At 45.7% G+C, this 26,015-nt stretch overlaps 1 protein-coding gene across 3 annotated transcripts in view; it reads right to left on the bottom strand.

Annotated features, from left to right (window-relative positions):
- The window catches only part of SGSM3 (small G protein signaling modulator 3), a 29,800-nt gene extending 5,081 nt beyond the window's left edge, over positions 1-24,719 (bottom strand). The window contains exons 1-16 of one of the 3 annotated variants that reach the window (XM_030961097.1): positions 24,668-24,719; positions 23,861-23,910; positions 15,023-15,105; positions 13,674-13,759; positions 12,450-12,516; positions 10,902-11,110; positions 10,647-10,754; positions 9,352-9,495; positions 8,727-8,922; positions 8,377-8,522; positions 7,241-7,468; positions 6,339-6,393; positions 2,062-2,189; positions 1,615-1,770; positions 1,045-1,099; positions 611-660 (exon numbers count right to left, since the gene is read on the bottom strand). In XM_030961097.1, the coding sequence (XP_030816957.1) occupies positions 611-660; positions 1,045-1,099; positions 1,615-1,770; positions 2,062-2,189; positions 6,339-6,393; positions 7,241-7,468; positions 8,377-8,522; positions 8,727-8,922; positions 9,352-9,495; positions 10,647-10,754; positions 10,902-11,110; positions 12,450-12,516; positions 13,674-13,759; positions 15,023-15,029 (1,635 nt within the window). In that variant the 5' untranslated portion in view covers positions 15,030-15,105; positions 23,861-23,910; positions 24,668-24,719. Of the gene's footprint in view, positions 1-610; positions 661-1,044; positions 1,100-1,614; positions 1,771-2,061; positions 2,190-6,338; positions 6,394-7,240; positions 7,469-8,376; positions 8,523-8,726; positions 8,923-9,351; positions 9,496-10,646; positions 10,755-10,901; positions 11,111-12,449; positions 12,517-13,673; positions 13,760-15,022; positions 15,106-16,397; positions 16,410-23,860; positions 23,911-24,667 lie in introns of those variants that run through there. The other 2 variants (XM_030961098.1, XM_030961099.1) reach the window with 2 other exon arrangements.
- Positions 24,720-26,015: the final 1,296 nt, after the last annotated feature.

Genomic DNA, 26,015 nt, shown 5'->3' with positions numbered 1-26,015 from the left:
TTCAGCTCTTCCTCACTCCCCAAATGCTGAGGAGAGAGAGAACCAGGCCTTCTCCACTTTCCCTGAAAACTGCTGAGGTCAACAACTGCTGATGTTTGTCTCATACACACTACCTGAATCTTGAGGACATATTGAAGTATCTGCTATAGATAAGTGCCATCCTATCACTGCCAGCTGTAAGAGGAACTAAGACAGATTGTCCCCTTGGGCACAGCTGCTGGGGAAGAATTTACTGTCATGGTCACAAAGCACGAGCAGGATCCATAGGTACAGCCTCAAAGGAGTAAAAGAACACAGGCAGCTGGGAGCGGACAGAAACACTGCCCTGCTTCCTCATCTCTAGGGCCCTTACAACCCCAGGAATCTCACACAGGTGCCTTGGCAGCCCTCTGGGGCCCTCACTCTCCACTTGGTCAGCATGAGGAATTTGAGTAAACAGGTTCAGGAAGATAAGCTGCCTGATCACATCACAAAGCACTCAGTGGCCAGAGAAAGCAAACAGACTGAAAGAGGGAAATCTATGGCTCTTTTCAACTGTGGCTTTTTAGTTATAACATAACCCTTTTTTTAAATGTGAAGTTTTTTTGTAATTGTGGCGTTTTTTAAGTACCTCTTTACTCCGCTCATCCAAGATCTCCACAAATTTTGCAGGAAACCAACCTACAAAGAGTGAACAAAGAAATAAGCCTGACAAAGATACTAAGAAATCCTTACACAAAGCCCAGTGGGAGCTGAGAAAAAAAATCAGAGTTCATAGGGCCTACCACCAAAGAAGGAAGCAAGCTGCCTCAAAATCACAATAACTAAGGCAGCTGCACAAGAAAGCCAGTTGCAGGACACTGCCCACATGCAGCAGTGGTGACATGCACCCAACCACCCCAAGTGACCAGGTCACTGCTGCATGACCGCTCTCATACATTTCCTTTGCCCCTGGCAGATACTCTGGGTACCTGCAGAGCCTTTGCTGCCAGAGCAGCTGTTGTAGATGAATGGATGCTCTGCATCCGGCCCCACTCTCCTCAGTGCAACCCATCCTGTTCTCACCTCTCAGTCCATTCAGCTCTCCCACCCAACAGTGCTCATCCTTCTGGGAAATGATCTGAAAAAGAGGGAGTGGAAAATACCAGTTGAAGAGGTTGCAGTTGCAGGAGGGGTACAGTTGTCTGGCTGTGTGTCCACAACGAGGAACTGCTTTCTTCTCAACTGCTTTGCCAATGTTCTCTTCTCACATAGCCCAGGGCCTTCAAGGGCACAAAGATACTGCAAACATCCTCTTCTCCCCAATCTTAGATAGGAAGTTCACAGTTAAATGCAAATGGATGCTTTTACAATTCAGTGTGCAGTGTTAAACTGGGACTTGGGTTGGACCAAATCCACCTTTTGCACAGCTGTACAGCAGCCAGGAAAGGGACTTCGTGGTGGCACTGAGAACGACTCACAGGACAACACTCACAGGAACACACTGCCTCATTCCCAGCCAGTCCCTAGGAGCACCAGCTGCTCCTCCTAGGTTCCTAACTGGGCTCTGAGCTTATCTCCTCCCTCCTTTCCCTGCAGGAGAGGTAGCAGAGCATCCCAAACAAGCTGGGGCTGCCTGTCCCCAGGCTGACGCACCGTGATGATGTCGTTCTTGCGGAAGCCCAGCTCGTCGTCATCGTGGCGCTCAAAATCCAGCAGTGCCTTGGCTCGGCGGCGCCGGTTCCGCGAACAGGCCACGTAGTTCTCATGGTCCCGCTGGTGGCTCTCCATGCTGTAGTCTGGGGTCAGATCCTAGCAGGCACACACAGAAGAATCAAAGTCCACAGGTGACTCCCAGCTATCTGCCAAAGCTTGCCTGCCCCTGTTCCCAAACCTTTTCCTGCTCCTAGACAGCAAACAACCTCTCAGCACAGCCCTCCACCACAGATGGATTAAGCGAGCCTTATCCTCCAGCCATTACACCTGGCATGCTCTTTCTCAAGCCCACACTTCAAGAGCATTTGAACAGCCCTGTCCTGTGTTGAACACTCAAAACCCATGCCTGGAGCACACATCACTGCAGATCCAGCTGCATCCACTCACAATTATGCAGTTCTTGGGATCCACACACTGGAAGTGCCGTGCCACCTGGAGAATGGCCTCACGCAGGTCAGCAACCAGCTCTGTCTGCTTGATGTTCTTGGCTTTCAGTGCCTCCAGATCATCATCCCCTGGTGGAGCCCATGCAGCCAGAGGGAAGACAAGGGAAGTAAAGCAAGTACATGGTATTAATTTGTTTGTTACTGTTAGAAATTACTGGTTCTGAAGAAACCAAAAAAGCCCAACATCAGAAGTACCTCAACTAAGGCAGGCACTTACTGCCAATCTATTAAATAATGTAAATAGTACTTACTGCATCAAATTTTAAGGAAATGATACTTCAAACCGCATATGGAACTGGAATATTTCATTTGGTCTGTCTGGGAAACTCAGTATACCAAGGTACTACTTTAGAGAACTGTCTATAATATATAGTCAGCTGAAAGATGGGACACAAGACTGAGGAACTTGCAATCATTCCCTTCAACTGAAATTCTCTTGAAACTGAATCAGGTTTTGGTTGAATTACTTCTGATATTTGTATAACTCACAGGCTGAGAGCACATTCTTCACCGAGTCTTGGAAAAGATCTGAAAAACCAAGACAGCCCACTTTCCTGTGCTAGTCATGAAGTCAGAGCCACGAGAGACCTCAAACTCCTTAAGAGCCAGACTTCAAATTTTTGGGGTGTACAGAAATGGTCATGAGCCCAAAGCAAAAGTTGCCAAAGCATCTTTTAACTATCACTAATCCCCCCAGGAGTTTTGACGACCTATGACTACTACCTTATGCAGAAAGATACCTGATGGGATGGATTCTTTAGACAGTTAATGTATCTAAATGCCTTAAGGATTGGGTATATGATGTTTGGGAACAATGAACCATTTGCTTAGTTTTCTAATAAAATAATTTTGTATTAAATCCAAGTGCATTTTCATATATCTAGTTTTGCTCCCTCTATAATATACTGAAGATGTGGTAGCTTGATTAACAAAATTAACATTTAAACTGATATATTTTTTCACTGATTTCCAATGTTTGTACAAACATAGCTTTTATTCAGGAGCCAAGTAAATCATTGGCTAGCAAATTAATACTCTGCTTATCTTCTAGCAGCATTATAGAAAACCATATGAATAAAGCGTGGCCTGAGCTACAGCTGCTGCAACAACTATATACACATTAAGCTTCTGATAATTGAAATGTGATTAAGAGTATCTCTTAATCATGTCATCCTAATTAAAAAGGCCCAAACTTTAGAAACAGAAATAAAAGCACAAAATTAGATATAAAATTATTTTTATAATTGTTTTCTATTTGCTACATTAAATTATTTGAGATAAATCAGATACACAGAGCTTAAGAGAAAACTGAACTTTGCTTCTGAACTAGAAAAATTGTGGGGCATAGTTACTTCCAGTCCAAGCAATAAAAAAATAACAAAATCTCCTCCTGTGTATCCAGGGGTAGGTACAGAGCATGCCAGAACTCTCACTATTCAGAGATGCAGAGACTGAAAATAGATAGGTGAGCACACAGATGTCGGGGGTTCCCAGAAATTTCATGCTGCTAAAATAAAATGAGACTAGAGAAGAAACTAAACCACAGCTACATTAGCTCTGTGGGCTGCTCTCATTTACCTAGATCATTGATTCTTTCTGTCATCTCTCAGTCCCATCTGGTCAAAACACCATGCTCTTCCCTCTGTACTCAGATCAATCCTAGCCAAACACAAGCAGGAGATGTGGGGAGCAAGTTCCACACTCTCCCACCTTACAGTGGGCATGGTACAGAGGAAAGCAGCTGGCGTGTCCTCCAGACTCACCTCACTGCACTCAACATGTTCACTTTCAAACTTCAACACCCACATTTCCAAACAGGAAACCACACTGCATGATCAGCCACACGTGAGCAGGCTCTACTTTGAGCCTGCAAAGACTGATGAGCTGCACACCTCTGCACAGGAGGAGCTCTTCTGCATTCCCTTGCTGCAATGCCCACACAACAGGAAAACACTTCTTGCATGTTCTGCTCTCCACCAAATAATCTTTCATTATTTCTTTCTCTTCCTGCATTGTAAATCTGGTTCAACTCTTTGACTCTCAACTACACAAAGCCCTGACCAACCCAATCTAGCATGAGCAAGAGTCTGCTTCAAGCAGGAGACGCTGGAATACAGACACTGAGAGGTCTCTTCTAAACAGTGCTCCTGTGATTCTATGACTCCTGCCCAAGTTACTACCACATCTGAATTCACTCTAAGGAAGAAGAATTAAGCTCTGGGTAAGTTCTCCTGCTCTCCCAGATGAGGGCTAAGTACCAGTTCTACGCAGTAACTATCACAGGCAGCAGACTTTACATTTAGGATTGATTGTCAGTTCCCAGTAGAGGGTGAATTTATCACATACAAGCTTTCCCTTCCTCTTGGTTGGGCTGAATTTTTCCATTGTGGTCAACTGCTGCAGGATGACAACTTCTCAGTTTTAAGCAACACTTTAAATACTAAGAATAATGTTAGGTAAAACACATGATGGTCATTGCACAGAAGCCCCACTGAAATGATAAAACCCTATCAATTATCTCTGTTCTACCACTGCTATATTTTGAAGCTTGAACTTAAATTTTATCTTTATGCAAGTGCATAACTCACTATTGCCTCCATAAAAATACTCAAACTGTCAAGGAGACTGAGACACAAGAAAAGCGCATGCGGCAGCCAAGTTCCCTGCCAGTTCAGTCTGCACCAACTGTATGATAACATTATATACAAAAGCTCTGAGTTTAGATTGCACAAGCAACTTTCCTATGTTTCTTCACTTCTGCATGCTTGACTTTACAGAATCATGGGTATTCCACCATAATTTTTCTATGTGATGTTCTATGCGCTTGTAGGAAATCCATGACAATATATCAGCTTCCTGGACAACATCAGAAAAGCTCCTTTCTGGAAAGACCAGTAAAGCCCATTTTTAGATTTATTCAGGTCATTTCAACAACAACAGGAACACTGTTTGAGCCCTGCAAATTCAGTATGTTGTCTTCTTCCGGAAAAACAATTCCTGTGGTGACATGTGGCAATTTCAAGAAGGCTAGCCAACTTCAAGTAAGGTGATGACACTGAGGCTTACAGCAGAAAGGGCTCTTACGGAGTCAAGAAATAAGTTACTCTTAAACCCCTGCAAAAGCTATTCTGACTGTGCCCTTTCTGGACATACGCTGGCTGGCTTCCCCTCATTGTTGAAGCCACAACATCAAACTCTCAGAATAAGTAAGCAAAAACATAATGGTGCTTTCATTTAGAATTTTGATGGGTGACACACTAGACATCCTGCCCTCTCTCAGATCTTCAGAGATGTTCCTGAACTGAGCAGAGTAAGATCAGAGAGTACCACATCCAGCCTGTGGACTGCATAAGGTCTGCCTGAAAATGTGACCTGTTGGTCAGTGCAAGAAGGACATTAGAGCTGAGCTGAGCTGCATCTCCCGTGGTCCACTATTCACAGACTGTCTAACCTAAAATTTACTTTCGGAGCTCAGATCTGTGGGAATCCATAAAATCAGAGGGTTTTGGGAAAGCTGCAAAAGGCAGGCCTCAGAGACAGCAGAACTGTGACTGGAGCTAAGCAGTAGCCATGAGATAGGTCAGCAGAAAAATTATGTAAAATGTAGAAAAGTAAGGACAAATAGAACAATGGTCTGTGTATTAACGCTTGTCTAGAATAACTCCCTAAGCTACAGAAAAGTTTATCTAGCAAGATATTAGGAAGTTTTAAGCTTAATAATGGAGCTCTGTGCATTGTGTTTTTAGGCTTACAAGCAGGTATTGTATTCGAAATAAGCAGGCATTGTTTTAACACAAGGCACGTGTGCTTATAGTAGTTAGATAGAACTACTGTCAATATGCTTTTGCTTTGTGTGATTGGGCAAAAAACGTATAAAGTAAGTTGCAACATTAAGTTCTTGGTCTGCTGCCTGGGATGTGAGCTGATGGCATCTTCCCATTGTCATAACCATGTAATGAGACTGATGCTGAAAAATAAAACAGCTCAAAGCACATTCCTAGCAGTCCCGTCCTGTTAGTGATTTGTACATAGAGCCAGCCAGCAATAAGATCAAAGAAATCAAGTAGTAAACTGCACTTCTTCCCTCTCATCCTTCAGTTCTGACTCCCTTCCCTCCAATCCCTCTGTCCAAATGTTTCTCCCTGCTTTGCCTGCTCCCCTCCTTCCTAAGCTGCTCTAGCCACCAACTACACACAAAAGGCACAGGATTATCTTTACCAAAAAGCAGAGAGGTGATGCCGGATTTCCTGCGCTGAGTCCTGCGTCGCACAATCTGTGGGAGAGGCAACAAAGGGCACACATCAGGACAAATTTCAGAAATAAAATAAAGCAACCCTCCACACCAGTCAGCTCTGGGCAAGGCGTCCTGACAGCTACCACTAGAAGGGGCAGGCCAGTGAACGGGCAGTTTTAGACAAGAGCTGTTCTAGTCCTAACGCATTGAATCAGCTTTACTGCTCCATCTGCTCCACGTGCAACAGGTTATTTATACCTTAATTATTACAAAAGCATAATTGATGTTCAAGAATCAACCACAATCCATGTAAATAATTTTAACTCTCATTCTATTTGTTGCAAAAAGCAGTTCCACATGTAATTGCATACAAATTTTTAAGAGGATGGGTATTACATTTTAGAATTGCCTGAGTGTGTTGTCTGCAACTGTAGATTTTAGCCTAAGATTAAAACTGGTGCATTTTTAATTTGGCTCCTCAAAAGCAGCTGCAGCTGTTTCCTGACTTTACCTTCCAAGGTTATTTTAGTGTAACAGTTTCTTACTAATGGATTAAATTCAGTTCCTACTCTGTGTGCTTCAAGCAAATCCTGCCAAAAGCACATGTTGTTTCTTTTAGTTTCCATTAATAAAATGCATCACATTTCATCATCCCTCTCATGAATGATAATTACAATCAGTGCTAACATCCCTTTCATCTTGGGATTTATCAACCAGGACAGAACTGGCAGCATGTAATTGGTATAGGACTTCCCAATACATTTTCTTCACTGGGTAACAATTATCCTGGAACCAAAAATCCTCTCAAACAGGAGGACTCCTGCTCCCAAACTGTAACTGGGTGGGAATCAGTAAGGCATGGTAAAAAGGGACTCTGTGCACTCACTTTGGATAGGTTGTTGACAGTGGAGCTGGAGTTGAGCAGCTGGCCCTGCTCAGCGATGAGGTAGGCCAGGTGTTTGCGGCGCTGGGTCTCCACGGCCACGTCGGTCAGCGAGCCAGCCACGCGCATGGCCTCTCGCAGCAGCACATCCGCGTCTTCAATCTGGCTTGGGATGTCTGACAGCGTGTTGAAGATCGAGGCAGAGTTCTCAGACTGGATCAGTTCATCCTCCTGCAACAATACAGACATTTTTACCTCTTGGAGGGGTGAACATGACAACTGTGCTCCTGAGGCTGCTAGATGCAATTTTATATTCCCAATGTACAGACTGGGCAGGTACAACTAGAAAATTCCATTAAAAAAACCTTCAACAGGAAAAGCCCTAGCTACTTTTGAGAGGGAAACAGCATCTTCTACTGCTCTACTGCACTCTGCTCCCAGAATTCTAGCTGGCATTTTTTTGAATCACAGCATTCACCATTGAAATGAAATCAAATCAGCATAGAAAACCAAACTCAAACCTGTTCTGCACCAACCACTGGGACTAGTCACAGCAGGGATCTTGCTAAGGATAAGAGAATGGGAGCTGTACTCTAGAGCACCATGTCAAACTGTGCTCCACCTCACCCTTACTCCCATCAGGATCACCCTTGCCCTTCACACAGCAAACTGAATAACTGAATACAAAATTGTTTTTCACAGAGAAAAGGAAAAGATCAGGTCAGCCAAATCAAATGCAGTCATCTCTTAGAGCATTCAAGCAACGCCATCCAAAACCTGCCAGATGATCACAACTTTGGCTTTTTCTTTCTCCCAGATTGTGAAAAATCAAAAGGTATCTTGGTTTAATTTTAATAAGATGGATCCTCAGGTTGGGATCTAGACTGATTAGAGAGTGGCACTGATGAGGTTTAATTATGTGGCAACAAATGAGGTATGCATAGGAAACAGCAATCTCTAATTTCTGTGAAGTGCCTTGGAAGTTTTTTACAGCCTCCAGTTCTGAAGGCAGCAGGACGTCATCTTCCCTAACACAGTTCCAAACCACATACAGCAAGAGGATACGAAACCTTCTTGCTCCTAAATCTCAGAATTAAACATTGAAGTACAATAAAGGAGGAAGAGGAGTTGGGAATTACCTTCATACTTAGCATGCCCAAAGTGACTTGGAACAGCACCAGAGAGCCCTCGTAGAAGAAGAGGTCCCAAATACGCAGCAGCAGCTTGATGTGGACAACACTAGCAAAAGAGGTGAGGAACCAGTGCAAGGTGATCAGGGAGAGCTCTGTGAACACAGACAGGGAAAATAATCACAACAGAGGAAGTCAGTCAGCCAGTGAAGGTGGACTCTCCTAAGGGCTTTCCTCCATGCATTGCCTCCAGGGTCAGGAGGTTTGCTCCTTTCCCTGATGCTCCCCTTTGTGAAAAAAGAACAATGCTCTTTATCTGCATGTCGCCCTGGCAAGAAATTTCTAGGGCACACTTGTACCAATGTCGTGCTCCTGTAGCAGTTTGTCCAGGCGGGGCAGGTACTGCACGATGAGCTGCCGCAGGACACGCTGGTCTGTCTGCACACCCATGAGGGTGGTGCTGAAGTAGGAGGCAGGAACCAATTCCTCAATGATAGCACACATCATCCAGAAGGCATCTTCCTCCTCCAAGAAGAGCAGCAGAGAGGCAGCCACCTAGGATTTTGAAGGAAGAAAAACTGCATGTTCTAAGAGGGAACTCTTACAGTAGAGAAAAACTGTATGTTCTAACAGTAGAACTCTTTCCCCACTTTTTTACATAGAGAGATGGACCAGTATCTAGGTGACAAAAATCTTCCTTCTGCAGGAGCTCTACTGCAGTGTCTACTGAAGGGATTTCTCCTCAGTATAATGACTGCCCCCTCCCCCAACAGATGGATCCAAGTCTTCCATATCTTTGGATGTGTGGTGGTATTCTGTCTGCTCTCCCTTCCTTAGGAAAAGTATTCCAGGTGGAAGGGATTTCTCTTCAGCTCACCTGGAGACCACAGTATCTGGCAGCACTACCTCAAATCATTCACACTCTGGTGTAGCAGCCAAAGACAAACTGATTCCTATCACAAAGACACTCTGAAAGCAGGTTACCATTCCAGTGCCCTGACAATATCCAATGTCTGGGTAGAGCCAGGCAAGTCCCCGTAGTATCCTGCGCAGTCGTGGCACCCCGATGCTGTTCATGTTGGAGAAGCAGGCGTTGCTGGGCATTGTGCGTAGCAAGTCCTTTTCAATCTGTCAGGCAGCCATAAACAAGGACAGAGTCAGCTTGCAGCATCTGAAAAACTGCCTTCAGCTCTCTGCACTTCCCCCTGCCCCCTGTCTCAGGGAACTCGGCCACCCCACACATGCCCGTAAGTCCTCAGGCACCAAAGAAGATGTCCCTGTCCTGATCTGGGGTCAGTTTAACAGCCTTCACTGACATGTAGGAAAATGCCGGTGCAGACAGTGGCTTGACAAATCCCTAGAATTACATGCCTAAACTCAGACCCTAATTTCACCACTGAAAATAGAAAACATACAACTACTACTTGGGAATTACATCTGCTTGGATTTCAAGCATGGCTTCCCAATGAACATATTCCAGAGAAAAACCAACAACCTGGACAAATCTGTGAGGTCAAAAGAAGAGGGAAAGCACTCTTTAACAGTCTGTAATAGATGTTCAGAAACTTTGTGTTCGAGGGAACAAAGACAGACCCCGAGAGCAGCTGCCACAATCTCAACAGAATTACATCTGTCAGCCTTTCATCCTTCCCTTCTCTCAGTGACTATGAGGATGTTTGCTGAGATGCAACTGCAGCATTTTTCTTATCGTGGCAGGGAGCCCCCCAGCCTTCAGCCTAGGCTGCAGTACAAGTTGGCAGTCACCAGATTATTGTAGGTAATAATTAGCATTGACTCCATGATTCACAGAAGGCTGATCAATCTGTCTTAAGAAATCCATTGCTTTTATAGACAGTTATGATACACGTGTACTTGACTGGTCCTTTAATTAAAACACCATCACCATTGGCTAATTAGGAAACCACCCTTTGGTAAATCAATGTCCATAACACATTCCACATGTTCTCAACAACATGTGCAGCAAGTTCAGATAAGAATTGTTTCTCTTCTTTTCTCTGATCTTCTCACAGACTTTTCCTAGAAAGGCCTGGGAAAGTTGTCTGTTCCCTCTGTGGCCAGAGAGCTGCTGTCACATTTTTTAACCCTTTTCCCACTGTCCTCGGAAAGAGCAGAGCTAAACAATTGTTTTTCCAACAAAACAGAGGAGAAATATGCCTCACAGGATTAAGCTTTAGTAGGATTTAACCACTCGACACCCCATCCTCCTCACACAGCAAATCTTGCCCTTCTTCCCACTGAGCACTTGAAGGATCTCTTACCTGTTTGGCAGCAATGGTTTCATCATTAGAGCTGTTTTTCACGATTTCTCGATATGACATCTCTGAGTTCCTCTTCTTCTGCAAAGCCCCTGAAAGGCGCATCCATAGCTGGGGGGACAGGGTGAACAGAGACAGAAGTCACTCAGCCACAGAAAGCCATAATCTGGCACCGTCTCAAGCGCCATCTCAAGAGATCCCATTCCATGATCTCTCACTCCAGCAGGAGTGCCTGCCCAGAACAGGCAGCGCTCTCACCTGTGGCCTCATGCTATGTGGGATGCCGGCCAGCACCAGGGAGCGCAGCTTGTCTGAATGTGGCAGGGTGACCTCAATTTTGTCCCAGGTGAGGTCACCCACATCATGGTTGTGTGTGAATTCCAGATGAGCCTGCCACTTGAGCCTCTGCTGTGGCTCCTCTGTCAGTGGGACCCCCAGAAGCTTGCTGGAGTTTGGCTCAGCACCATCTGCTTCAGCGAAGGGAAAAGAATGGAAACAAGTGAGAGAGGGAACAGGAGAGGAAATGAACACATGGCAGGGTGGGAAATAGGATGGCCATCTGAAAAAAGCACATTCAAAACATTCATATCTTCCAGTCAGAGCATGGAAAGGCAAAGGTTGGTTTCTAACTGCCCACTCCATGGAGCAAATTTTATTGTCATCAGCAAAAGGCTTGGGACCTTGAGAACTAAAGAAGCCGTCGGCAGGCTTCTAGTCTCTACTTACTCATGATTTAGACCACAGTGTGGCTGGAATTAAACAAGATCCTGGCAGCAGTCATCCTGCTGGGTTTTGTAACGATCTGTAAATCAGGCTGACAAAAGCATAGCGAGCCTCAGAGCTGGAAAGCAGAAGCTATATGCTCATGGAAGTAATGAGGTGCAAAATGTTAACTTTGGGGATATTTAATCACCAAAAATGCTTTAATAAGGACACTTCCAAATTCACAATACAAGAGCACCTTAACCTGAGGCTGGCTTCCTAAAACAGACACTTTAGCACAAGGACAGGTTTGACATAAAGCACTCTGTCCTTCATCATATAATACATCCCAGCAATGCGCTCCAAATCTTTCTGCTGATTTTATAATGCACAGATGTTCTGGCCAAAAAAAAAATCACTGTGTTCTGTCCTCATCTTCAGGTCATTGCTTCAAAGAGGATCCTCTATGACTCAAGGTGCCTCAGAGTACACATGCAAACAACTATACACTATATAGCCTGAGCCCTGGGAATGACCCCCAGAGCACATGAAACAATTCCTACATCTCCTACTTCTTTCTCTTCCTCTTTGCTAAGGCAGTCAGCTGTTGTAGTTTAATGCTCAGCTTCAACAGCACTCCATGCCTCCTTCTATTTGGTTGTCTGCTTCCACAGCTTGCAGAAAAACTAGGATGTAGGTTTTTGCCCTACACTTTGCTGAGGTGGGCAGAACATACCATCACTCTCCTTGGCCATGTGTTTTTCAGCAGACAGCACATTTCACTGTGCCTGCTATGAGCCCTTGCAGTGCTACTGAACACAATGGAGATCCCACTGTGAACTGGGAAAGTTGCCCTTCTCCAGCATGCAGTTGCTAACGGAAATGGTAATTCCTCAACTTTTCTGCCTCTTCCCCATGGCACAGAATAAGGTGATGGAAATGATTGCTGCACAGTTTGTGCTCTGGACTTGATTACAAATGGTAGGATACAGAAACAGGTGGGTAGCCAAGACTTAGCACAGAATGGATGTAAAACCCTGCCACACTTGAAAGCATGGGAAGGGCTGAACATAATGCAAGTGGAAGGGAGGGGACTGGTTTTACCTTCCTTGTCAACTCGGAAACCGAATTCATCATAGCGGAACTCCGGCTGCTCGACAGATTCTTCCTTCTGGGAGATGTGAGGAAGAAAAACAGACATTTTCAGCAGTTTATCACTGATAACCAGAGACACACAGATATTGCTTCATCCCACCACTGCCCACTCTGTGCCCTTTGAGCAACTAGACCCCTTGCCCTTTAATTTTTAAAGCCTCCCACCACAATTCCCAGCTGAGGAGACGTTGCCTGCCTTTCCCATTTTGACTTTTCCATGGGAAAAAACTATACAGATTTTCAAGCAGGACTTGAGCTCAGTATCTTATCAAGATCAGAACTGCTCACCTGGAGGTGAGCACAGGCCTCCTCATGGACTGAGGAATATACGCACACCAGCTAAAGCGACCTCTACTGCCTGCATCACTAAGACACAGCTGTCCTTCCTGTTACCTCTGCACACACACTGCAAACTCAGCTCCTTGCGCCACTCCATCTTCTGCCTGTTGCTCTCAAATTGCCTTCGAAAGGCAGCAGACAAAACTGGGATTTGCACCTGTGATGCAAGTCCAAATTATAGGCTAAAGAAAGTTAAGGTCCATGACCCAAATCTCAACCTTCCTCATCTGTGCTCATGGTTGGCATGGGGGCGTACTGGGGGATACACACTGGAGATTACCTCCAGGATTTTTTTAGGAGTAAATACCTACTGCTCTCTCCTCCTTCCTGCAAGCCCACCTGCACATCCTGTGGGGACTTTTGCAAGCACTGCAACCAGGCAGCACCTAAGAAGCAAGAAGCACTGCCAAAATACCTCCAACAAAACGCTTTAATTTGCTTTCAGCAAATACTGTGGCTAAATTACAAAATTCCACAGCTGCTTCCTTCCTTCCTGCTCTAACCACCTGGTGACAAGCATTTCCTCCCATGCACAAGCCATCCAGGCTAGCTCAGTGATGACAGTGGCTCCCTGAGGGTGTCAACAATTTTACAGTGGAGCAATAGTTGCAAAACATCAGGGAAATAATTCACAGAAGTTTCTTTGTGCTCTGCAAGATCCTCTTGCAAAAGGATGCAACCACAAAACATGTGAAGTCCATAACCAAAGCATTGGAGGAAAAGTGCACCTCTCTCTTCTTTTCCCTATGGCTTTCCCTAAGACCATCAGAAAACACCAGGTTCCCTTTACTTTTGCAGAGCCAGAGAACATCCTCACCCTGTCCCACACTGTACCTGTGTGTATTTTGCCAGGATCTCCTGAGGCCAAATGCTGGGTGTGAGTGCTGAGAAGGGACCCCCAGCAGAGGGAGTGTGATGGCCTAAACAGAAAGAGATCAACACATAGCAGTGAAAATCTGGAAGAACATCCTTGGAAGATACACACTCCTTACAGACTGTTCCAGCATGGGAAGGACTCACTCCTTTGTAGCAGTTTGTTGCTACTGCTACTCTAAACATTGAGACAGCTCCCACTTCATCAGGGAAGCCAGTAATTTCAGATCGTTTTGTTCTTTTTTTTTGAGCAAAAGAGGCAAAAGGGCCAAATGAAGTTATCTCTAAGAAAGCAATTCTTAGGGAAGAGAAATAGTTCCATGCCACCACATCATCACTCACCTGCTTGGAAAAGCTATGTGATCAGCAACAAGCCAGGGGTATCATCACCAAAAAAATACTATTTTGCAGAAGTAAATTGCTCCTATGGACCAGCACCCGCAGAACTCCAGAGTTCCCTGGAACTGTCACTCAGGCACCAGAATGAAAAATCAGAGCCCTCAGAAAGATGCTCAACTGCTCCCATTTTTTCCCAACGGGCTGGGATATTGTCAGATCATGTATAAAGAGATGCAGCAATGAAAGCATGCCTATAATCTTGGTATTTTGTGTTCAAGACAAGCACCCTTCCAGTCTCAGGTTGAGTCCCAGTGAACAGCTTCCCTTGGAATACAAGCAGACATCAAGTCTTGCAACTGAAGCAGATAAACAATAGCAACTCTTCTATTGTTCTATCAGCAAGACAAAGGTCTACTTGGCCTTGAAGCACAGTCTTCCCCAGGCTTATGGGCCCTGAAATAACCACCTTGACCAGGAAGGTCTACAAAAAAGTACAGGGTGGGAAAGTTGGCTTCTCTAAGAAGACCACCTAGTTTTAGCAAAGCTTCTATCTCAGAAGCCCACAACTGAACTCCAGTTATTCTTCAGCATTCTGCCTGTCCTAGAGCTACCATTGTACAGCAAAAATCTCTCACAGTCATTGTGAGCCACTCACTTTGGGGGAAGTGCTGGGGGGAGAACAGAATCAAGCAAATCTTAAGGAAAAATGGGGAAGGCACAACACATTTCAACTTCCTTCTTCTTCTCTGTTCAATGTCTGAAAAAGCTTCTACATTGTAAAAGAAGGAACTGAGTTCACTCTGAGTGAAAATGCTCCTGGGTCACAAAGTTTCCTCTCTCTCAATCTGACCAGAAAGCATGTTCATGTAAAGAATGGCTCTTGGAAGCAGAAGCCTTTGTTATGAAGTTTCAGCTGAAGACAGAGCAAGCAAGGAAATGAGAAGATACTGTGTGAATTTCTGTGTGCTCACCTGACATTGCACTAGGCAAGGCTGAGTGCCACAGGTGTCAGCAGGTCCAGAAGTGCTGTTCACAGACGTGAGATGTTACACTCCTGTTATAAAAAGAAAAAAAAGGGTGATGAGAGAATTCAATTAACATCTAAGAACATAGTGGAGGACTGACAGACCCATCACATAGAACTTCTCATGTGAAAATTAAATTCCTTAGTATACAAGAAATAAATTCCAGAGACTGGAATTTCCTTTTGGTTTCATACCTACTGACCAGCTAGAAAGAGCACACTGTCATTTGCCAAATTTCTTGCAGCAATAACAGCATTGCTGGTTGAAAGAATGTAAAAAAACCAAGTCAACTTATAAGAACTTTTCCATTGCATACTGTGAGTCCTTTATTTAATGATGTAAACTAATAAAACACCCCACACATCATCATTCTCTGAAGACACTGACCATGGAGAAGGGACAGGAGTGGTTAAAAGGGTTTAAGGGGTAACCATTAGATGCTCTAAGTCCAAAAGAGACTTTTAGGAGTAGCACCACAAAGCACAGGAGTAAAGTGTGTAGGGCTGCAGAATACAAGTCTCTGAAGCACGTGGATGTGAACAAGACACTATCAAGTACCTCTGCAATGAGTCACAAACCAGGCTGCTCTGAACCAAATCAGGCAATAGAGCTCCACTCCTTGCTTGCCTGACACTAGTTAACAGCATATTTTTTGGGGATTTCTATGGGGATTGCCAGGGAAACAATGGAATACTTCAGTAATCAGAGAGATTCTGGACTGTAGGATCAACCTTACAATTTGTGTGTGGGAGACAGCAAGAGCCACCAAGCAGATAAAGGCAGTGGTGGGATAGATCAGTCACTCACACTTCCTTGGGAAAGAACCGGGAAGAAACTAACATTTGCACACCTAGGATGGCTTTTCCAGCTTCCCTTTTCATTAAAGCTACTTATGACTGTAAGCTGCTAAAAGGAGGAACCCAGGGATTCATCCCACAGGCCCTATCCAAGTTGTTTCACAGTTCTGATTAGTACAAGGTTATATTGCCTTTGCATCTCAGTGAACTTTCCAGTGAGCACCTGCAGCCAAGAAGTGACTTGCTACAGCACTCCAAGATAAGCAGCTGCACACCACTGCATAAGCATAAAAAGCATCTGTGTCTGGGAACACAAATGATAAGGTTTCCTCCTTATGGATTTAAACAGCTCTCTGCCTGAGAAAAGCCAGCAAGGGTGAACAGGCACTCTGATCCGTTCTGACACTAACACTTAGGGCAAAAAGAATCACAAACCAAACCAAACCAAACCAAACCAAAAACCAAAAAAAACAGCTTTTGTTTCTGAGTAGTGTTGTCCACAGGATGGTCAGTTGCATGTCCACCAGTTCTGTAAATGTTTGTGTGTTCTTCCCTACACTCCAGTCCCATTTGTTCCCTTAGCACCAACTCTTGTCTTAGTAGTTGAAGACATAGCAACAATTACAAAATGAGCATCTGCATGTTTATATTACATGGGAACACACAGAGCATGCACCCCAAGCAGGTAAACTGGCTGACATTACTTACTTCCCTTTCAACATTGCTGTGAATGTATTTGGATGTTTTTTTCACTGCCTCGCAACCAATGGCTGCTCTGGTCCTGAGCCTGCAAGGTGTCCTCCTCCTCTGCCTTCTCTCAGCCCAATTAACCCTGTTTCCAATGGCTTTCATTAGGAATGCAGTCACCACATGGTATGTGTGCCATGCTTGTCATTGCCTGTGCTCTGAATCCACCCTCAGTGCCTTGAGCTTGTGAGTAGAGATTCCCCTCAGCCACTACTAACCTTCATTGCATGTACAACCACTGCTGACACAATCTGCTGTGGAGCAGCCAGGCCAGGGTGTCAGGCACGTGGCTGAGAAAAAAGCCCATAATAAGGGAGTTAACCATAGTGCTTGGAAACAGGGCAGCAGAGTGCTCAGTGAGTCTCTCCTTGTGTAGCAGATGGAACACCCTCCCTTGCCCACGTCATCACGCCCTGGCTCCTGCCTTGCTGGGGATCACTCCCCTGCCTGCTCTCCTATCCCTGCCACTAGAGCACTGAACATGGTAGGCAGGTTTTTCCTGCCCCTGGTTCCCATAGAAACCTTTCTGCAAGCACCCATCTGGGACAGAGGCCAGAGAGAGCCTGAGGCTCACCTTGCTGCTGACATGGCTGTGCAGAAAGGCAGGGTGAGCAGCAGGAATCACACCAAGGGAAGGTTCCTGCTGTGGCACATGGAGACACTGCCCTGGGCACTGCCCTCAGAGCCAGGTGTTTCCAAGAGAAGGTGCTGAGGCACTGAATAAGCCCTTCCAGCATCACAGGAACTGGGAAGAAGGTTCCCTGACACAGCCAGGCACCACCAAGTATGAGCCAGGAGGAGGAGGAGGAGATCTGACATGTGGGATATAAACTAAAGCAACTCTCTAAGCTCTCCTAGCCAGGAGATAGCAAGTAACAAAAGGGGCACCACAAAGCTTGTGAAACCACATGTGTGAAACTGCTGTTATTTGCAACGTACACACTTCTGAAATAAAGCAACAGTAAGAAATACAAAGGAAAAAATACATCAGATCTAACAAACATTAATGGCAACTCCCAAACCCTCATCACTACAAAATTAAAACCAGTTTAACCCACACATTAAGGAGCATCTCCCATGTTTAAAGGCAATTTAAGTTTCTTATATGAAGCAATTGTGGTCACACAGCAGGCAGTCTTCATATTTTGAAGAAATGTATTTTTTGCTAAAATGCAAATAGTACCTGTTAATCACAGATTTACTTTTTGAATTCAAAGTCCAAAACAAATCACACCACCATTGTTTCCAGCCTGCAGGAACACAGGTGTGATGTACCTGAAAAAGAAGGCTACAATGGAAGCATGCAGTCAGCATCAGGTACAGCCATTTGAAGAACTTCACCTGCAACACCTTTGTTGGAGTTGCAAACACACATGCAGGATTACGTCCAATTAGTTTATTTTCTAGTGCAGGTGTCCTTTAGAAATTGATGTTTGCAAAGGAGTCCTCTGAATTTACTTCCACTTGGAAATAGTGTGCCTCCCCTGGACACACACTGGCTCTTCTACACAGCTGCAGTTTGAGAGAATTAAATTAGCTGGCTCCTGGCAAATACCAGACAGCAATCTCCTGCTGCCTGTGTTTTACCTGCTTGGCCTCTTTTGCTTAGGTGATCTCCACCTAAGCCTGTGGTGGTAGGGCCTGGATGTGCTAAGCACAAAATGACACTGTCTGGAGCCTTTCAGTAAGGACCCTTATTTTGGGACAGAAAATCCTTCCCAAGAGTGTTCTTCCCCCACTGATTAAAAAAAAAAAATCCACCAGAAAGGCATCACACCTCTAGCACGCTGCACAGAAGGCAAACATTTTGCCAAGCAACGTTTTTGTATCCTGAAAACTTTACAACCAGCAACTATGCAGGAACCTCCTCTGAGTATCATCAGAAGGAACAGAATAAGAATAACAATTTTTTCTAGAATAATTTTCATTCACTGTTACAAGAACTGCACCTCTGTTCTGACAGTTACAACACCTCTTCTGACAGTAAGCTAGCACGGGAAAAACTCTGTTTTCCTTTATGTTTAATGAACAGAAAGCAACAGTGTATGCAGTAAATCCCACTGCCACCTCTGGATTGTCAGCTGCTTTTCACTGCTCTCTATTCTCTTCCTTTGTTAAGAAAGAAAGTTTTGGAAGAGAGAGAAGTGATTGAAAGTCATAGCACCCATCAGGAGGCTGTGCACGTAGGTGTAGTTCTAGAAGCCTCTTCCAGCTCAGCTTTTGAAATCCCAAGTAGATTGTATCCAATTTAATATCTCCCTCTCTCAGAAATCAGACAAAAGCTCTATACTGAACCAGGCAGTTCAATTTTGTCTTCTCACAACCAGAAAACTTAAATTTTCCATATTTTAATTCTGATTTGCTCAACGAAATGTCCAAGGGAACTCTCAGCAGGATGCCCTTGGCCTTCCTTCCCTTCCCCCATCAGCGTCTCCCTCAAGTCAGGCAAAGGCATATCCTGGAGCTGCAAATGCCATTAGTCCACAAGTCAATATTTGCTTTGCACACAGAGTCAGAAGAGAACTCCAGCCTCACAAACAAATACATAAGTGAGCAAAGAGCAGCCACACACCTGACCAAGGGGGGCAGACAAGATGCAGACAGCTCCTGTCCCTCACACCCTGACAGCCTGGCTTTGTACAAAATGCAGAATCCCACACAGACCCGGACACAGGCACTGGTTAAGGAGTCAATATGGTGTTAGTGAACCTGGCTCATCCCAAACTTCCTGTCTGAGGCTTACAAACCAGACCAGCCTCACACTGCTTTGGGTGTCGAGCAACATGTACAAATGCAGGCTGGAAGCGCTGAGGTGGCCTTCAGGCTTCCTCTCTACAACATGACTGGGAATGAAGAGCTGGGAACTTGAACTGCCCTCACCCCACTCCTTGTAGTACTGGAAGTGAAGCAGAGATGCACCAGAAGCTTAGGGCAGGTCTCAAACGGGGGATGAGAGACCTGGAGAGCAGCGAGGGGGAGGCTTGCAGAGCCAGGCAGGCAGGGGAGCTGCTGCCAGGTTACACCACTGACTGCAGAGGCACCACCCAGGACTCCAGTGCTGCCCAGTCATCAACTGGGATCACATATTGACAGCAGGAATGTGGCAGGGCAAAGCGTTTCCTCCCAGCTGCCTTAGGGCACTGTAAGAGCAACAGAGACAGCAAAAAGTAAACTGGAACTCTGTGTCTCCTGCCATAAAGCACCTTGCAGATTCCTGCCCTCACTGGAAACCTAATTCTGTGCAGAAATGTAACTAAAAGATACTTCCATGTAACAGTTCTGCTCCTTGCACGGCTCGGTGTCCAGCAATGCCCGCTGCAATGACAGAGAGAGCTCCAGTGGAGCTGAAGCTGCCGAACTATGTAAACTATCAGTTTACACAAAAGGAACAAAACAAGTAACTTGCAGTTTTGTTCCCACTGCATCTCCATTTTGAAAATAAGGATGTGAAAAAGCGGAAACCTGATTCCTACCACTTATGTATTGGACAGACAGATCACAGATGGACTGAACCACAGTTCAATGTGTCAGTCTTGTCCCAGAAACACCCCTATGTAACACTGGCTTATGGAGAATGCAGATATCCTACACATCAACAGATATTTGATTTCCAGAGCAGAACTGCCTTTTATTTACCTGCAAAGCAAACAGCATGCCAGCTAAGCATGAACTCTGTGGAGAACCTCTTGTTAGCCAAGACCCTTGGGATCAGAGGAAGAGGAGGAGTTTCCCCTTTCCCAGTACTCCCATTATTTGAGTAGTGAAAAGATATGTGACAGGACTGGAGAGTTCTCCTTGCAACTCACACAAGAGGATTACAGTCAAGTACAGAAACAACGGTTTTGGGGTTTTCTACCTGCATCAAATGAAGTTAGAAAGAGAGGCCAGGATACAAACTCGCATGGTGTTCACTCTCACTGCACAGCAAAATTCTCCTTGCTTTCAACACAGAGGCAAGAAAACCTGTATGTGCCAAAAAAGGCAGGCCTGCAGTCACCCCAGTCTTCAAGGCTTAGGGTAAAGGCAATTCCCTGTTAAACACCACTATGCAAATATAAACCAAAGGTTTCTCATTAGTGTCTAAACATATCTTCCATGAGGGTCAAGTACTGCACAATAAATGGGAATTTTCACCCAAATAAGCACAGTACAGGACCAAGGCACTTCTGCAGAGCTCTACAGAAATTTGTTTTCCCAGAAAAATTTCAGAAGAGTTGTTTACCTTCTGGTCCATTGCAAGACTGTAAACTATGAGATGTGTGTGGAAAGCAATCAACCACAACTGTCCAGTTTCATTTGAATACAGAAACTTGAAAGAAAATATTCCTGTTAGAGATGTGGGGCTGTACCAACCAAAGAAAGGATAAAAGACACTACTGACAGTTATTTAAAGTCAGGTATTAAGAAGTCTTTTATATCACACTCCTGTCCTGAGTGGTGACAAGCAGTGCCACCTGAGGCTGTCTCCATCACCAGCCCTGTAGGCTCACCCAGGTGGAAGTTTGATTCTCAAGCTGGTCTCATCCTACTGCTCCCAGTGACAATGGAACAAGGGCCTGAACAATGGCTCTTCCTTGACAGGGCCTCAGAGGATTGGCAGAGGTTTTGCTGTCATGGTTTGCTGTCACCTTGGTGAGGCACAGGAAAGGCTTGCTTCAGGTCACTCTCCTGCAGCTCTGTTTTGTTACTGTTTGCTCCGATATTCACAAAAAAGTCAGATTCACTTCACAGGACTCTAAGCAGGTCTTGTTTCATTTGGTTCAGAAAATGGCTTTTAAGGCAAGTATATCCCACAGCATTCAAAACTTTTCCTTCAGGGCTTTGTCTTTACAGGAGTCAACTTTCTGAAGAGGTTAGTAACACTCAAAACACCTCTCAGGCCTGTTTGCAAAACTCTTATCTAGCATGTCGTGTTGGACTACTTAGATCTTGCTCCTGCAGAAATTTATGTGCACAGATAACTTAAGAGGAAAAAAAGCAAAATATACAAGGATTGTTAACATTTGTAACAAAACAAGACAAAACCTCTGATATTTCCTGATTCCGTGGATCAGGAAGATTTCTTCTCCAGAGAAAAAAAGAACTGTCAGGTTGTGGACTTTTTTCTAATCTCTGAATCATCAAATACTTCCCAGCCAGCACTTACTGGGCAGTAACAACAGTTCTTGTAGTCATACCAATACCAATTATTATGGTAATGCCCACCAGTTCTGTAAATGTTTGTGTGTTCATCCCAACACTCTCTTCTCTTCACCTATAACACAAGCCTGCTTCCATTTCTTCCAGGGCGTTTTCCTTAAGTCAGGAACAAAACTACTCTGTTACCAATGTAACTGGTTACACTCCAGTTTGAAAAAATCTGAGAGCTCCTCAAAGACAAAACAAATGTGGCAAGACATCCTTCTCTGCCCCACAGGGTGCCAACAGTAACACAGTTGACAAGTGGGATTTTCCCCAGCACTCCCAGATAATCTGCCTGTGTAAACTTTATGTATCAAAATCCTTGACCCTGGGATAAAAAGTGGCAGAGAAAGAAGTTTAGACAAGTCTTTGTGTGGCTGAGGACACAAACCTGAAGTACCAAAACCTCTCAATCTCTTAAGGGACACTTAGGACACCATATCCACAACACAGAATGAAGCTGTTTGTTTACCTCCTCCTACTGGACAGTTGCAAATTCTCTGTATCTTATCCATTTGAATTAGGGTAGGATCTAGAATAACCAGTGTGATACAGATCACCAGCAAGGGTCATTGCTGATTTAGCTAGAAAAGCTGTAGGGCCACATACACCAAAATATAAACCTTACTTTTACCACTGCAGATAAAGTTGCAATACTCCTTAGGATTTATTTTTTTAATGTTTTTGTTACTTCTGATGTGTTGGTGAGAGGGTTGCAATTAACAGCCAGGAAGAGGCATCATTCCAACCATTTCCAAAACAGTTAATGCCTCAAACATGGTATCACTAGTTCCTTTGTCAAAGCATCCCAAATACCAAACACGGGAAATAATTTTGCAACACACAAATCAATTCACCAAGCATGGGACTAAGACTGGCAGCTCTCACACAGACCTCTTAACCCGTAATCTCTACTGTTACCACGTCACCTTAGGTAAGACATTAAGTTTTAAAAGCCAAATATTTTGATTACTGCCTGTCTTTTAATATCGTCAAAGTTCTTCAGAACACTGAGACTGGCAGAGGATCCCACCTTATGGGAAAGTGACAGGTTAAATGCACAGCAAAGAAGAAAACCCTAAACAACATTAGCAGAGACCCCTAAAACTGGAGAATTATTTCAGTCCTGAGCAAGCAGGTACTTTCCTCACCTCAATTCTATCATTCCCTGATCAGTGCAATTCCTCCAGAAATATGCCCCTCCTCTCTGCTGCCCCTCAGGAATTCCCTTCATCCTTCTTTAGAAGAAGAGTCACTATGAATGACAGCTCCCTAAGAATATCAAACCACATTATCAAAATGTTATCATAAACAGGAATTAAAAGAGGCAGTGTTTGTCATTTCAATCTGTTAAATACAGAATGAACACTATAGTAACATGACACAACCAGTCCCCACCCTGACCTCTTCAATTACATGTCATGCCTCTTCTCACCCTCTTCCTTCCCTTTTACTTTATGAATTCTCCAGAGCAGGAATTCAGCTTTCTTTTCTGCATAGGGACAGTCACACACACATTGTGTGGATCCAGAAATAAAATATGAAATTGAATTTTGTTCCAGTGGCTGTTTCTTTCCAGGCCATCACTCCAGACTCTGTAGCAGCAGAAAAACTAATCTAGAATTCAGATTATCCAGCAAGCAACTGTATCCTGATCAACAGCTCAGCAAAATCACAGCAGTGCCCCAACTCCTGCTAGGCTGACAGCTCCTTCTTGAGTGATTTTCAGATCCAGTCTTGCACTACTAAAACCCCACTGATCTTAATTCGAGTAAGGCTGCTTCACTCCCATCTATTTGCACTAAAGGATCCTCCATTTCCTCAAGGCACTGTTCTTCCTTTATTCCCACTTCCCCCCTTAAAAAAAAATCACAGCAAGCCATGAAGAGTAGGGCTGAGACATCATGAAGTAGGAAGCTATGACATCACATAAACTCCCCACACACCAACACTGAAACTGACTTGTTTAGGAAAGCACCTGCTTAAATTCAGCATCCCTCAAAAAAATTAGGAAGGAAGCAAAGCCACATATAGGAATTTTTTTCTGTCCCGCTCTTACCAGTTCTGTAAAGAGACATCAAGAGCCGTCCCAGAGCCCACAGCCACTGCCTGCAACGAGATTTAAATCCGCGTGACTGAGGCTCTTTGCTTCCTTGGATTTACATCAGCAGGTACATCTGCCTCCTGCTCTTCTCCTAACATTTATTATAGCTGACAATCACAGGGCCTGCAGCACGTCTGTTTGTGCCCATTGCCTAGAGGATACTGCCATATTTCCATCTGTGTTTCGTGAGTGCTCCTTCCCTCCAGCCAGACAGGAGACAGACAGTCTCTCCTCCAGGGCACCTCCGAAAAGGCGCAGGCGTGCAGAGCAGCCCAGTATGGCAGAGCAGGACCCCCGGGAGTCGCAGCCACGGGGGCAGAAAAGGCGGGTTAGAGGAGAGGCACGTCCCGGGGAGCACGGGGAGCGCAGCCGGGAGAAGCGGGGCGCAGGGAGAACGTGCCCCGGGCAGCGCAGACGGGAAGCACAGCGTGAGTCACTCCCGGAGCCAGACCCTGCGTCAGCGCGGCTAGTGCGCGGAGCCTTCGTCGCGCCGGGGTCCCTCCCGGCTCCCCCGCCCCGGCCCGGCCCGGCGAGCGGAGCCGCGGCCGCGCACCCCCGCCCCGCACACAGCCCCGGCGGCCTCGGCCCCCGCTCCGCCCGAGGGGCCAGCAGGGCAGGGGGTGTCGGGCTGAGGTGTGCGCGGGGGGCGCCGCACAGGTGGCGCAGCCGCTCCTGGGGAGCGCCCCCGGCGCGGGGCTGAGAGCCCCGGGGGACGAAGGGCAGTCCCCGCCCGCCCCGGCACGCACCTGCCCCGGCACCCACCTGCTGCCGCCGCCGCCGCCGTCCCCTCAGGGCGGGCGCCCGGCCCCGACCCGGCGGCCCCACACGCCGCTGCCGCGGCGCATGCGCGGGAGGCGGGCACGGCGCGCGGCGCGGCGGGGGCTGTAGGCCGGTAAGGGAAGCGCGGCCCGGCGGGCGCGGAGAGGCGCCGGGATGGCCCCGCTCGGCACGGGCTGCAGGGACAGGCACCGAATGGCCCAAAGCGTGATCGGGCCTCATGACGCTGTCACGGAATCACAGAATCGATTAGGTTGAATCTCTCTGAGATCGTGGAGTCCACCCTCTGAGCGAACGCCGCCATGTCAAGCAGCCTATGGCACTGAGTGCCACGTTCAGTCTCTCCTTCAACACCTCCAGGGATGGTGACCCCACCACCCTGTCGAATCACCCTTTCTGTGAAATTCCTCTTAATGCCCAACCTGAATCGCCCCTGGTCCAGCTTAAGGCTATGCCTCTTGTCGTGTTGCTGGTTGCCTGGGAGAAGAGGCTGACCCCCACCTGGCTACACCCTACTTCCAGGTAGTTGTAGACAATTCCCCTAAACATCTTTCTCTGCTCCTCATCCCTGCAGCTGCTCCTCATCAGATCTGTGCTCCAGACTCTTCACCAGCTTCACTGCCCCTCTCTGGACTTGCGCCAGCACCTCACAGTCCTTTCTGAACTGAGGGACTCAGAACTGGACACAGGTGTGGCCTCACCAGTGCTGAGTACAGGGGGAGAATGAAGAGCTGAACAGTTGAGAGCTGCTCTTGAAGCACTGCCTGACCTCCTCCCAGCAACCAAGCAGAGGGGAGAATTACGTCTCTGGCTGTTGCCACTACCAACTCTGCAGGAAAGTAGAAAGTCAGGGCCCGAAGCGAGGAGTGGAAGTCTCCTAAAAGATTTGTTCATCATGCCAGTTTTCTAGGAGGATGACTTTTCCTCTGCACCACTGTTACTCATTTTAGAATTTCCAGGAAAGCAAATCGAATAGATCACAGCTGGCAGCCTCTACCTGACAAATATTTATTTCCAATGATGAGAAAAGATACTGTTTCTCCTCTCCACACAGGGTTGGTTGGGTTTTTTTTGAGGAGGAAAGAGGACCAAAAAAGGAGGACTTACGCATCTGTCTGTTTTCTTTCTTGGCTATCGGTTTGAGTAATAGCCTGAAAATGACGAGGGTTCAGTTAGAGTTATCCTTTTCAAACAGATGGCTAATTAAATGTTAATAGCACAAGCAAGCAAAATGTTTTAAACACCATCAAACTCGCAAATATTTGAGACATTTTGAATGCCATGTTCTAGGGGCAAGGTAAAGCCCGAGCAGTCTTGATGGAAGAAGATCACA

This window comes from Camarhynchus parvulus, chromosome 1A, assembly GCF_901933205.1.
Source record: "Camarhynchus parvulus chromosome 1A, STF_HiC, whole genome shotgun sequence".
Taxonomy (NCBI): Eukaryota; Metazoa; Chordata; class Aves; order Passeriformes; family Thraupidae; genus Camarhynchus; species Camarhynchus parvulus.
This window is presented reverse-complemented; position numbering and strand designations above follow the sequence as displayed.